The 13,960-nt window shown below is 47.1% G+C and overlaps 1 protein-coding gene across 5 annotated transcripts in view; it reads left to right on the forward strand.

Annotated features, from left to right (window-relative positions):
• Positions 1-13,960, forward strand: part of PGPEP1L (pyroglutamyl-peptidase I like) — a 49,699-nt gene that overhangs the window by 30,579 nt on the left and 5,160 nt on the right. For 2 of the 5 annotated variants that reach the window (XM_027083192.1, XM_027083194.1), the window contains 2 exons: positions 6,530-6,607; positions 7,658-7,887. In XM_027083192.1, the coding sequence (XP_026938993.1) occupies positions 6,530-6,607; positions 7,658-7,887 (308 nt within the window). Of the gene's footprint in view, positions 1-2,800; positions 6,065-6,529; positions 6,653-7,657; positions 7,888-13,960 lie in introns of those variants that run through there. The other 3 variants (XM_027083190.1, XM_027083193.1, XM_027083191.1) reach the window with 2 other exon arrangements.

The raw sequence follows: 13,960 nt of genomic DNA on the forward strand, positions 1-13,960 counted from the left end.
AAAGCTCTTTCTCCCAGGAGCCAGCCAAGGGCCAGTCCTGAAGACAGGTGTTTCTTGGAAATGTGCAGAGTTTGAGCAGCCACAGACTCCTGGGTTAACCCTTTCCTGCCCAACCTCCTAAGCAGAGGTGAGAGGTGTGCCGGCCCACCCACCCCTTGTCCTCCAATACTTCCTACATCAGCACCTTCTTGAGGATCCAAAATCATTTCCAAAATGGGGTTTGCAAGTTGATCCATTGGAAGACAGGATGAAAATATCAGGATTTCCATTTCTATGGTTTTAAAAGAAAATTGTGATTAAAATCACATAAAATTTACCATCTCAACCATTTTTAGGTGTACATTTCTGTAGTGTTAAGTATATTCACGTTGTTGTGCAGCAGATATTCAGAACTTTTTAGCTTGCAAAACTAAAACTCTGTATCTGTTGAACAACAACTCCCCATTTCCCCCTCCCCCAAACCCCTGATGACTATTATTCTACTTTCTGTCTCTATGAATTTGACCACTTTAGATCCATCATATAGGTGGAATCATACAGTATTTGTCTTTTTGTGACTGGCTTATTTCACTTAGCACAGAATGTTTTCCAGGCTCATCTATATTGTAGCATGTGCCAGAATTTTCTTCCTTTTAAGGCTGAATAATATTTCATTGATTGTATAGATCACATTTTGTTTATTCATCCATCAGTGGACATTTGGGTTGCTTCCATCTCTTGGCTATTGTGAATAATGTTGCAATGAACATGAATGTGCAAATATCTCTTTGAGCTCTTGCTTTCAATTCTTTTGGATATGTACCCAGACATAGGATTGCTAGATCACATGATGATTCTATTTTTAATATTTTGAGGAGTGCCCATACTGTTTTCCATAGCAGCTGCACCATTTTACATTCCCACCAACAGTGCACAAGGGTTGCAGTTTCTCCATATCTTTGCCAACACTTACTATCTTTTTTTTTTTTTCATAGTGGCCATCCTAATGGGTGTGAATCTCTATGTTTTTAGTCTATAAAACTAAATTTCATAGCTGGACCAAAGCTGACCTGGCTTTGTACATCTGCAGGTCCTTGGACAGGCTTGGTTTCCTGAGGGAAGAGGGAACGTGTCACCCTTGGAGCAAGGGACACCATGGTGATAGGCCCTCCATCTTTGAATAATTTTTATTTTATTACAGAGTATTTCAGCCCAGTTAATGGGTTTCAGAATCATATTATCCAGTTTTAATTAAACTAAGCCTCAAATTATGATCAAGGAATCCTTACAAAAATGATCTTCAAAAACCCCACAGATATAACCTGATGCAAACCTGAACAAACATGTGAAAACAGCCAAGTGACCCTTTTCCTAACCTCATCTGAGTTCTCTCCCAGACACATTTTGATGTAAAAACAAGAACAATCTAATAAGAAATTGGCCAAAAAAGGGGAAGAATTAAGAAAACCACTGAAAATATATACATCGACTTATTAACAGTGAAGCCCACATGCAGTGTGTATCATGCCTTAAGACATGAAGACATCAGCTAATGATCGTGTGTGTGTGTGTGTGTGTGTGTGCACGTGCATGCCCACATGCATGTGTGCACACTAAAATCTTTTATCAATAGGGGCATACAATCAGAAATACTTGGAGACAACTGCTCTTGTTAGAGGATTAGGAATTACGGGGTCACTGTTTTTCATACTGGATTTTTCAGGCAAGAGACCCACTAGTTTGGAGGAATGACCAAAAGATATTGGGCGCAGGCTGGGACAGTCATCACATATAGAGAACAGAACTTGGCTTTGTTAAGGAAAGGAGAGTGACCTGGGAACTCTCCCAAGCCTTAAACAGTTGACCCCAATGTTGTGGTAACATCTCCTTTGTGACTACTCCCTGGAACTCCTCCCTTCTTTTAAACTTATCCTCGGTTTTGTCATCTGTAAAATGGTGACATCATCGGGGGGCTGGGGTGAGGTGCTGGGCATAGTGCCTGCACACAGCGAGGATGCTCCAGGGGCAGCTAGTCTGATTACTGGACTCTTTGTTATGCTTTCAGAGCCAGAAAAATATTACATACAAAAATATTCCATTGTGAAAATGTTATGCCGAGTATGGAAAGAAATAGGAATCTCCCCTAATTCTCCCCTTAAGGGATGACCATTTTCAGTATGTTTCCATTTCCATAAATGGCTGCAGGAAACAGTCTGAGATCCTGATTTTTAAACTTACTTCTTTTCATGGGTTTTCCTATGTCAATAAATTCTTTGTAAAATCATTTCGAATGGCTACATTATGCTCCACTGGTGGCTGTCCTATACTTAGTATGCTAGGCCTCCTGTCACCTCTATAGGCTTCTTCCTGTGCCTGGTGAGCCCCTCCCCAGCTCTGGCCTTAGTTTCTCTCTCCCCGGAGCGCCTCCAGCCTGATGGGGTCGGAGGGAGCCCAGGCCTGGGTCTCAGCACCCGATGGTTCCCAGGTCCCTTCCAGCCCTGCAAGTCAAGAAGAAGTAGCTGTCATTTCCTCTTCCAAGGTCAGCCCCCGGACATGCACACACAGGCACTCCTAGACCCTTAGCCAGAGCCTATTACAGAGGCTGCACGCAGGAGTGCCTAGTCCGATGACTGATGGATAAGTGAACGAGAGAAGAATGGAAGGAAGAGGGAAGGAGGGAGAGAGGGAGGGAGGAAGGGCAGAAGGAAGGAAGGAAGGGAGGGAGGGAGGGTGTTTGCACATACCTCCAAGCTCCCACTATTCCTTTCCCTGGAACACTCTTTTAATCCTCCAAGTGCCAGTCAAAGCCCCCTCTGTGCAGCCCTCTTAGGCTGCAACTCCATGTGCACAGCCTTGCTTGACCTTCACAGCAACCCTTGAGAGGGAGGTCCTGTTATTACTATGTTTTGCAGATCAAGAAACTGAGGCTCAGCAAGTTTTAATAATTTGCCCAAACCCACGCAGTAGGGAGAGGAAAAAGCGGGGTCTGGGCTCCTTCCTAATGCCCTAGTCAGGGGTCCTCACCCTCAGGCTTCCGCAGCTGGGGGCGGCCAAACACAGCCCTTGGAACCGGAACCAGGACTCTTGTGATCACGTCCCGTTCCTGGTCTGCGTCTCCTCTGAGAACGTGACCCTCCAGGACACGCCAAGCCCTAGCAGAGGACTGCATTGCAAGCACTTGGGGAGTTTTTCTTGAATGCCTGAGTGAAGAAATGCTTTCCTGTTTCCTGGTACTAGCCCCAGACTCTCATTTGATAAGGGAAGAATTAGATTTTGGAAAAACAGCAACCGCTTTGGAACACCAGTTGGTGCCACAGTCTCGGTGGATTTTTAAAAAAATTCCGAGAGCAACTGGTGTCTTTTCTCCTTCTTTCGGTTCCCTTTGTTAAACTGCCATGTGTTCCTGGTGACCAGATCTCGGATGACATGGAGGCAAGAAGAAGTGGGAGAAAGGCAGAAGGTGGGACTCTCTGATTCCTGAGGACCTTTGTGACTGGTGGGGTTCAGGCTTTTTGCGGGATTATGGGCCTGGCATGGGTACTCAGTTCCCTGCAGAGCCTGGTGGTTCCTGTGGCTAGAACAGTACCCTGGATTCCACTTTGGTAACGGTTATACCAGGCTTTGTCCCTGCCCCCTTGAGCACAAAACACTCTGCAGTTCTAGCTGAGAAAGTGTGCCAGTCTGGAAAGCACAAACCCCTGGCTCTCTCTGGTCTGCACAGAACGGATACTCTCTTTGCTAAAACAACCAACCCTCCTTGGCAGAAAGGGTGGTGGCAGCCAGTGGCCTGCCGACTGCTTTTGCAGAATGTTCTATTCACTGCTTCTGACAGGCCCAAGCTCATCAAATTCTAATAAATATCACTTTCAATAAATCCCTCTTAAACGACTTTCTCAAATTAATATGGATTAATTATAACCATCAATCCCTCATATAAAGTTCCGATTGTGCCAGATGCTGTGCTGGGCACTTTTTGTGAATCATTTAACATTTGTGAAAATCCCTCTGGCTTTTCATTATGTCCATTTCACAGATGAGAAAACTGAGATGCACCAAGCCTAAATAACATGCCCAAGTTTGCCCAGTGAAAGGTGGCAGAGCCAGATCTCAAACCTTTGTCTTTCTGACTCCAAAGCCCATGCCTTTCCCTGCATCACTATAGTTGGGGTCTCGCTTTGCATGTGCACCCTTCTGCCCTGTTCCCTCCTCATTCCAGGCTTAGGCTGCTGATGACCACCAGCTTGGCCTATTTTTTGTAAAATGCTATTGTCTGCCATGGGTCACAGTGTAGATGGCCCAGGACACCAAGTGTGTGTCTGTGAGACAGACAGAGAGAGAGAGAGAGAGAGAGAGAGCGGGAGAACACATGCTTGAGGGAGCAGAATGTCCACATAAGTCAGTGCCTGGAGACTCTTTCCACGATTGCAGGTTGGAAGGAGTTCCTCAATATCCCAAATCAGATTCTGACTTCAGTCCCACGTTGGCTGTGTCACTTTCAAGAGTTATAATGAGTTGGATGGATGAACTGGCATGTATCTGAAACTCAACCAGGCCAAATCTCATTACCAACTGGAAGCTCACCTGTATTAGTCAGGTTGGGCTGCTATAACAAAATACCATAGGCTGAGTGGCTTAAACAACACACATGTATTTCTCACAGTTCTGGAGGCTGGGAAGTCCAAGATCAAGGTGCCCGCAGATTTGGTTCCTGGTGAGAACTTTCTTTCTGGCTTGCAGATGACTGCCTTCTGGTTATGTCCTCCCTCACATTGCAGAGATAGAAAGGCTCTGGTCTCTCTTCCTCTTCTTATAATGGCCCTAATCTCATCATGGGGGCCTCACCCTCGTGACCTCATCTAAACCTAATTACCTCCCAAAGACTTCATCTCCAAACACCATCACATTGGGGGTTAGGGTTTCAACATATGAATTTGGAGGGGGGAAGGCATATTTTCAGTCCATAGCTCCCCCTCCCAACACCAGTACAGCTTACCACACATACTGGTGACCTCAGGATGGCTGCAGACTTCCCGTAGCCATCCAGGCAGCTTGGCCAAGGCCCTGGGAGACCTGTAGCCAGTGGAGGTGCAGTTACCCTCCTGTCTGCCTTCTGTCCTCAGTGGCGGATGTCTATTGGCTCCAATTGTTCCTCCCCTTGCTCAAAGTACTCCAGGGGAATCAGCAGGCCCCAGGACTTCCAGCCCCACAGTGTGGGCGACAGTGGTCACCTCTTTCCAGGGGAGGCTGACTGCCCCTTAGCAGAGTCCCTAGAGCTGGTGACAGGGCAGATCTCCCTAGCTGCCAGCTCTCCCTGTAGGGACAACTGGGAGGGAAAGAGGAAGAGGGAGACATTCTAGTTAGGGAGAGAAAATATGCCAGGAAGATACTGGAGAATAATTCCATGGTAATACTTGAACAAGTTCAAGTTTATACTGGTCCACAATCCCTTATCTGCAATTCTGACATCCAAAGATTTCTAAATATTAAAAGTTTTCCTTAATCTATTTGATGGCAAAACATGACCTGAGCTGATGTGAGGCAATGTGTGACATCTGTATTTATTCCACCTAGAGTGCCTATTCCTATTTCCTGCACTGAAATGTCAAGGTGGCTGGTTGTGGAGTGCAGCCCTAGACCAGGAGTTCCACTAGAACCCAACAGTGGAGGGATTCTAATGCCAACCACTAGTCAAGGCTGTTTGAGCATCAGATTAGAGGCTTGAAAGGAAACAGCTGATAAGCCGAAGCAGGGCCTTTCAGTCTCCTGGGCATTGTCTTTCAGATAAGTAAAATACACAGAGGTGTCAAGTCCAATGTCAAATGCACTCCATTCCACACCTATAGCTCTATAAAGGCCACAGAGAACTACAGTTTGGCTTCCTTGCACTTTCTACTTTGGCAAGAGTAATGCCATCAACCTTCTGGAAAGCACCGCCTTATAGAGTGTAATGGGTGAAGTGTTCTTATAAAGCGGGGAATCTGGACACAAAAACAAGCATGCACAAACGGGAGGTGATGTGAAGACTGCAGTTATGCTGCCACAAGCCAAGGACTATTGGGGGCTACCAGAAGCTGGAAGAGGCAAGGTAGGATCCTTCTCCTACCAGGTACAGAGGGAGGATGACCCTGCTGACACCTTGATTTTGGACTTCTGTCCTGCAAGACTGTGAGATGATAAGTTCCTGTTCTAAGCTCCCTGTGCCTCTGCAGCTCCCTCTGCCCGGCACACTCTTCTCCAGCTTCTTCATCCAACTCACCCCCATCTGTCCCCTAGAACTCCTCTGCATCCCCTCTGTGAACTACTTCCTAACCTGCAGACTGGGTCAGGCATGCCTCTGGGGTACGTGCACCTTGACAGAAGCAGCTCTGTGGGGCCTTGTGTGTAGGGCAGGAACCATGGCCCCCCTGTTGGCCCCTTGCCACTCCTTGAGGGCAGGGTCCAGGCCCACAGAAGGCCCTGAGAATGGACTGGATGACCCCGATGTTGGCTTTTCAGGAACTCCCCTTGGCCCTCCATAAGGAAAGGTGAGTCCACCTGTTTCTTTCTGCAGGAACTCTCCAAGCTGGGTCTGGGGCGTGACATGGAGGTGGAGTTGCGGATTCTTCAACTGCCAGTGGATTACAGAGAGGTGAAGCAGAGGGTCACCAGAATCTGGGAGGATCTTCAACCACAAGTAAATGACAGCTGGGGAGGCAGCTGGGCTGGGGGACAGAGGGCTGATTATGTGGTGGAGACCCAGAACCTGTGAACCCCAGGACGCTGTTTCTAGGGTTAATGGCTGAAGTGTACCCTGCCCCCTCATCCCACCAGTAAGGGCCCAGATGATTTCATAAGGGTCTATTTGTAAAAGTTTAAGATGAAAGACAGAGTAGATCTTGGAATAAGACTCTGGAGAGAAAGAAGGAGGAAAAGAAATGGAAGCTTTATACCCAGCCCAGACCCAAAGGTAGTTTCCACCTAACAGAGAGGCCCTTGGGTTAGCTCCCAGCCAGGCCCTTGCAGGGCAGGTGGGTTGTGAGGTGGGCTGAGAGGCAAGGACCTCTTGGACCTAGGAGAGCAGTTTGAGGGCAGCCCCCACTGGGAGACGGGAGAGTGGCCCACCTGGGGAGGCCCATCTTCATCACTCCCAGCCTATCTTACCACAACAGAGTTACTATATAGGAAGCTGGTACAAATATCCCCCAAACACGATGACCAGATAATATTAATAAAACACAGACCACCAAACCATTAAGACAACACCCCAAATATTTTGATAAAACAATCAGCTATTTTTTCAAAGAGGAAAAATAATCAGCTCAAAAAATTCTAACAATATTTTATTAGACTGTTACTAACTTCCTTTATTAAAGAGTTTCATAAAAGAGATGGAAGCCTCCACAGAAAGGCTAAACTTCTCCTGGGACACGCTTAGATACCAGCTGGATCCCCCAGGGAAAAAGGGAATACACTACCCTGTAAGAATATTTTAAAATATAAAAGATGCCACATGGGTTTCTATCCAGCTGTTTTTCATTCCAGCACATTCATCAGGGGAAGCAGGCAGGGGATGGGGGTGATGCTGGCACATTTGGGATGTTGAGGTGTCTTGCACCCCAGAGCTCTCCCTCTGTGTGGTCTGGGGGGCAGAGCAGACCTCAGTTTCCCTAATCTCCTGCCGCCACGTGTGTTCACACAGCTCGTTGTGCATGTGGGCATGGACCCCACCGCCAAGGCCATCTTTCTGGAACAGTGCGGCAAGAACTGGGGCTACAGGGACGCCAACATCCGAGGCTTCCACCCTGAGCGTGGCGTGTGCCTTCCAGATGGCCCGGAAGTGATCGCTTCGGGAGTCAGCATGAGGGCCGTCAGCAGGCGCGCGGCGGTGGTCGAGGGCGTGGAGGTGGCCTTTTCCCGAGACGCAGGCAGGTGCGTTTTGTTCCTGGGCACGTAGGGGAGGAGGAAGGGCTGAAGTGGCCTCTGACCAGCCTTTCTCCTGGGATGTACCATCCTGTGCCATCCAGCTGGGTGCTTGGCGGCGGGGAACAGCCCAGTCACCCTGCACACTGGCCCATTGCTCACTCACGCCCAGGCCTGGTTCCGAGTCCCCCTCCCACTCACCGGCCTGGTGGCTGGCAGAGGAGAAGCGGTAGGATGGAGAAGTTGAGAGCCACTAACATTTTATGGATTTTTTTTTTTTTTTTATTGCTGGCAAAGTTGTGAATTAACTTCTGGTTTAGCCCAGATGAAGATTAATTTACCTTTTTTTCTCCAGACTCTGACCCCCTAGGAGATAGTTACTCCTCCCTGAAAAGAATGAATGAACAAATTGGTACCAAATTAAGTCCTATGAACCCTGCTCAGGTCCTAGTCTGGCCTCTGAGTGTTCTTTTTCCCTTTGGGTTCGAGCTTTATTCAGTGGCCAAAGAATGGCGAAGTGGGAACTAAGTTCACAGATCAACTTCTCACCTACCTGGTGAGAGAGATTTAATTTTAAAGATAAAGACAAAGGGAGGCAGAGTGAGGCTGATGATGGGGAGGCATATGCGTTAGTCTGCCTGGGAAGGGGCAGGGCTTTTTTGAGGGAGTGAGGTGCCACCCCCTTTTTATCCTTTTTATGGTCCTTAATCGCTGGTCCTGGACACCAGTAGGTGTGTCTTATTAAGCATATTAAGCTAGTTTAGTAAAATCAACATATAATGAGACTCAGGGTCTGTTGGAGGTCAGGTTCCTGGCCATCTTGGTCCCAGCTAGTACCACCTGTTTTTGTTTGTTTGTTTGTAGCTTTCTTTCTTATCTCTGGATCCTTTAACTTAAAGATTTATGTTAACTCCTGCTAAAGGTGGGGGTTGGCGGGTTTTGAGCAAAGACCTGGAGCAGCTCTGGCAATAAAATCCCCCTTTCCTTGTTATTGCTCCTCATTCTTGAGGGGCGTTGAAGGGCAAAGGTCTGACTTCTGAACTGCTTCCTGCTGAACATGAGCATAATTTTTGCCTGGATTAGAGGAGCAGAACTGTTCCTGACTAGGCTAAAATAAGTCTGATTTTCGCCAAGCTGCAGTCCCAGTTGCTTGTACCCTTGTGTTAGTATCATCTAAAGTTTGATGGCTTCAAGCTGTTTACTAAGGAAGTTGACAAGGCAGTTAAGGAGGCAAGGCCCAAAGATAAGCAGGAGGATAATAGCAATTAGGCCTGGGTGAGATTTTGTAGAGTGATTTCATGGTATGCGAAGCCTCCCCAGGGAGTTGCTAGTCTGGAGCAGTCCCTATTCCTGCCAGAATGAGTCCTATTGCTCTTTTATCTCAGGGCAGGGTGATATTATGAATGGTTATGCGTAGGTTCTGAGAATTTAGCTGGTCTAGCATGCAATGTTCCCCCAGCTGGGCATTATCTAAACAAGGAAGGGCTAGAGCCCACCCCAGAGAAGGGAAGGAGGAGTTGGGGTTGGTCTGATGGGGCAGTTGGTTTATTCTTGGGCCACAAAGGAACAGGTACCCAGCGGGAGCTTACGTTCTGGGGAGTTGAACCACCTCCATAAGTGGCTAGCCCAAGAAGGGGTGCCCTTGCAGTGTGGGGAGAAAGGCCCACCTGCATAGCAGGGGTTACTGAGGGATTCTTCACTAGTGGCTTTTCCATAGGCCTTAGGAGGGCCATATACTAAATGCCAGACAACTGGCATTTTCCCTCTCCAATAAGTACATCTCCCTTCTGGTCCCTGTGTGTATTCATCAGGTTGGTTCAGAGGGCACCAACAGGTGAGATTTCCACAGGAGTCAATCCCGGGGTACTTAAATTGTGGGATAATGGAAGAAACATTGATCAGAGTCCAGAGCAGCCCTAAGGTGTTATTGCAAGTTCCTCCCTTTGGTAGGGGCGTTTAATAGGGCAGTGGCAGCAAGACGATCAGAGCAATGGCACTTTGGAGTGAGTGCTTTGTGTTCGTTAGAGGGAATCCAAGCAGGGAAGCTGTGTTAGGGATGGGATATGAACTTCAAGAGGGGTAGGTTTAGCCAAGGTGAGAGTGAGGTTATCATTCTTAGAGGTAAAATGTAATACCTTTAATCCATAGGTGTCACTTGGAGAGTGGGGGTGACAGATCCAGCACTGGGATAGATTTTCTCCACAGGCTATAATTCTCGAGAAATTTACTATTGCATTGAATTCCCATTCTGTGTGGACGGTTGTAAGAGATAGATAGAGCAGAGAAGAAACAATAGACAATAATGGCCACTCATCCTGCTTCCAATGTTAGTATCCCATATGTCCAGCATGTTCAGAGGAGGCGTTTGCCAGAGGGAGGGGGTTTGGCAGAACAGCAGAAGCCAAGCAAGGCAATAGTAATGATGAGGCCAACTAATAAGCCTGCCCACCACATTACTTATCTATTGGTAAGTTAGTCCTTTTCAAAAGTAACTTAAGGTGTGTGACAGGTTCACAGGTGTATTGAGTGCATGGCTCAGTAACTTCTTCCTCAGGTGTAGGTGCCGTCTTCACTCTGATATGGTGGGCCCATGGAGTTATGCCCTGCAATTGTCAGGCTGAATGAGTGGTCAAGATAAGAAGATAAGGTCCTGTCCACTTGGGGTCTAACTGGTCTTGTGGATTTCCAGCCTTCCAGATTTTCAAATAAACCCAATCCCCAGGGTACAAAGACTGTAAAACCATGGCAGAAGGGGAAGGCAATTCCTGATCCCCTTAGGCGTGTAAAGCTTTGATGATTTCCCCTCTCTGTAAGGCATATTTCATTTGGTCCATATCCCTAATGTTGGCTTTGTAGCCAGGTCCTTCAGGAATGGGCCTCCTGTACATGATCTCTTATGGACTTAACCTGAGCTTTCATTTAGGGGCTAATTGCATTCTCCAAAGTGCTGTGGGGTGAAGGGAGATCCAAGGTTGATGAGTCTCTTGACATAGTTTGGCTAAATTTCTTTTGAGAGTTTCATTTGTTCTTTTTACTTTTCCTAAAGATTGTGGTCTCCAAGAAGAGTGTAAGCTCCATTTAATTCCTAGGGCTCTAGAGACTTCCTTAGTAATCTGAGAAACAAAGGCGGGCCCACTGTCGCTTTGAATGGATTTAGGGAGCCCAAACTGATGGATTATTTTTTTGAGCAGGGCCTTAGAGATCTCCGAGGTAGTCTTGGTTTGGGTTGGGAATGTCTCCATCCAGCCAGAGGTGTCAGTGAAAACCAGCAAATATCTAAAAATTTCCTTGTGCCTGGGGCATTACTGTAAAATCAGTTTACCAGTCGTGACCTGGATGTGTGCCTCTGTACTGGGTGGGGGTCACTCCCTTGACCTTGGTGGGCGGTAAGTGTTGGGGTTATTCTGGAGACGGGGCAAGCTTCAACCACCTGTTTAAGGAGACTTCAGAAATTGGGATTCGTCATGGATTTGGTGAGCCATTGACACAGGGCCTCCTGCCCATAACGTGTGCTCTGGTGAGCTTCCCGGATGGCTTGGAGTGCAGTAGCTGATGGGAAGAACAGCTGCCCATGATTGTTAACCCTCCATTCCTGATATTCTGGGCTTTTAAAATAGCCCCATCTCAAAGGCTTTTCTCTTTCTTCTGGGGTGTATATGGGAGTGTAAGAGTTAGGATCTGGGGGTACCAGTAGGAGTGACGTTTGAAGTCTGTCCCCACCCTCTGCTGCTTGTTTAGCTGCCATATCTGCTCTGTTATTTCCTCTTATTATTTCTGCTTCTCCCTTTTGATGGCCTCTACAGTGAATACAGGCTATACTCTTTGGCAGGCGTATAGCCTCCAGCAGCCTCATAATTCACCTCCCCCCCAGTTTATAATCTGTTTATTCCCTGAGGTCAGCATTCCCCTCTCCTTCCAGATGGCCCCATGGGCATGTAGGATTGAACAGGCATATTTAGAGTCAGTGTAGATATTGACAACTTTCCCTTTCCCCAGTTCTAGTGCTCTGATCAGGGTAATTAACTCAGCCCTCTGAGCAGAGCAGCCAGGGGGCAAGGCTTTAGCTTCCACCACTTCAGTGACAGAAACCACTGTGTAGCCTGCCTTTTGTTTTCCATCTTTCATAAAGCAACTCCCACCAGTGGACCATTCCAATCCTGCCTTCTCTCTAGGGAAGCTCTTTAAGTCAGCCCTGCTGGAATAAACCTGTTCCATAACTTCCTCACAATCATGAGTTAATTTTGGACCTGTCTGATGTAGCAAGGAGGCAGGGTTAAGGACATTACAGTGCCTCAGAGTCACAGACAGGTTGTCTAGAAGCATGGCTTGGACTTGGAGGGTTTGACCAGGGGATAACCAGTCTGCCCCCCTTACCTTTATGGGGTGGTGTGGGGTCCAGATGGTCAGGGGCTGTCCAAAAGTTAATTTGTTAGCCTCTTTGAGAAGTAGCAGCTACAGCCTGTAAACATGGGGGCTATCCTTTAGCAGTTTGGTCCAATTGTTTAGAAAAACAGGCTACAACCTGAGTCAGAGGTCCAAGTTTTTGTTTAAGCAAGCCCAGGACAGTTTCTCCTCTCTCATGTACATGTAGATGGAAGGGTAGACTCAGGTAACACGGGGATTCTCATGAGATGGTTTTTGAGTTCTAGGAATGCCCAGTCACAATTGGGGGTCTGCTCAAAACGGTCAAGTTCCTTCCTTTTTAATTGTTCATACTAGAGCTTAGCAATTAAGGCAGAATTGGGGATCCATATATGGCAGACCTCAGGCATTCCCAGGAAACCCTGGAGCTGTTTTCTCGTACTAGGAGTGCCATCTTGCAAATATGTTCTTTCCTCTCCTTAGGTAGTGCTCTGTGCCCCTTTTCTATTATTAAACCCTAAATGTTCTACCTGCTGGAGGGATATTTGGGCTTTTTCCTTTGAAACTTTATATCCTCTCTCGGCCAGATGATTTAAGGCATTAACTGTGTTATGGTCAAAAAGCTCTTTGGTGGGGTGGTGATTAGAATGTCATCCACATATTGAAGTATAGTACCCTGTTCTTTTTTTAAAAAATTAATTAATTTATTTATATTTTATTTTTGGCTGCGGTGGGTCTTCGTTACTACGTGTGGACTTTCTCTAGTTGCGGCGAGCAAGGTCTACTCTTCATTGCTGTGCGCGGGCTGCTCATTGCGGTGGCTTCTCTTGTTGTGGAGCATGGGCTCTAGGTGCATGGGCTCAGTACTTGTGGCATGCGGGCTCACTCGCTCTGCGGCATGTGGGATCTTCCCGGACCAGGGCTCGAACTGGTGTCCCCTGCATTGGCAGGCAGATTCTAAACCACTGTGCCACCAGGGAAGTCCTAGTCCCTTGTTCTAACTCAAGGTCACTAAGAGCCTCAGCTAAAACCTTTCGGGAAAGGGTGAGAGAGTTTTTAAATCCCTGGAGCAGACATCCAGCAAAAATGTTGTTTTCTCATGCTGCCACCTGCCATTCAAATGCAAAAATGTACTGAGATTACAGGGCTAAGGGCACACAAAAGAAGGTGTCTTTTAAATCTAGCACTGAATACCAAATCCTTTCGTAGTTTTGGGTAGAGAGTAAGGTGTAGGGATTTGGCACCCCTGGGTGAATTTCCTCCATAGCTTCATTTACAGCTTGGAGGTACTGAACTAGCCAGTATCTCTTGGGCTTTTTTTTTTTTTACTGGCAGATTAGGAGTGTTGCAAGGAAAATGGCAGGGTCTAAGAAGCCCTTGTTTGAGTAGACTTTCTACTTAATGCCTGCTAGGGCTTCTTTGCTTAATGGGTATTGTTTTTTATTTGGGTGATTGTAGGCGGGTCGCAGCTTGACCATGACTGGTGCCCTCCTGGCTCTGCCCACGGTGTCGTGGGCCCATACTGAGGGATTAATCCGCAGAGGGTGGTAGCATGAGTGCTATGGAATGGAAGGGAGTCTTAGGTATTTTGATGTTAAGTTTTGTGTCTCTGAGATAAATTGTTGCTCCCAATTTATATAGTAAATCTCTTCCTATTAGAGGAATTAGGCATTCTGGGACATACAGGAAAGAGTGAGATAACTTTTTTCCTTCCAAATTG

This window comes from Aethalodelphis obliquidens, unplaced genomic scaffold (genome assembly GCF_003676395.1).
Source record: "Aethalodelphis obliquidens isolate GAN/ISIS:26980383/991018 unplaced genomic scaffold, ASM367639v1 scaffold49, whole genome shotgun sequence".
Taxonomy (NCBI): domain Eukaryota; kingdom Metazoa; phylum Chordata; class Mammalia; order Artiodactyla; family Delphinidae; genus Aethalodelphis; species Aethalodelphis obliquidens.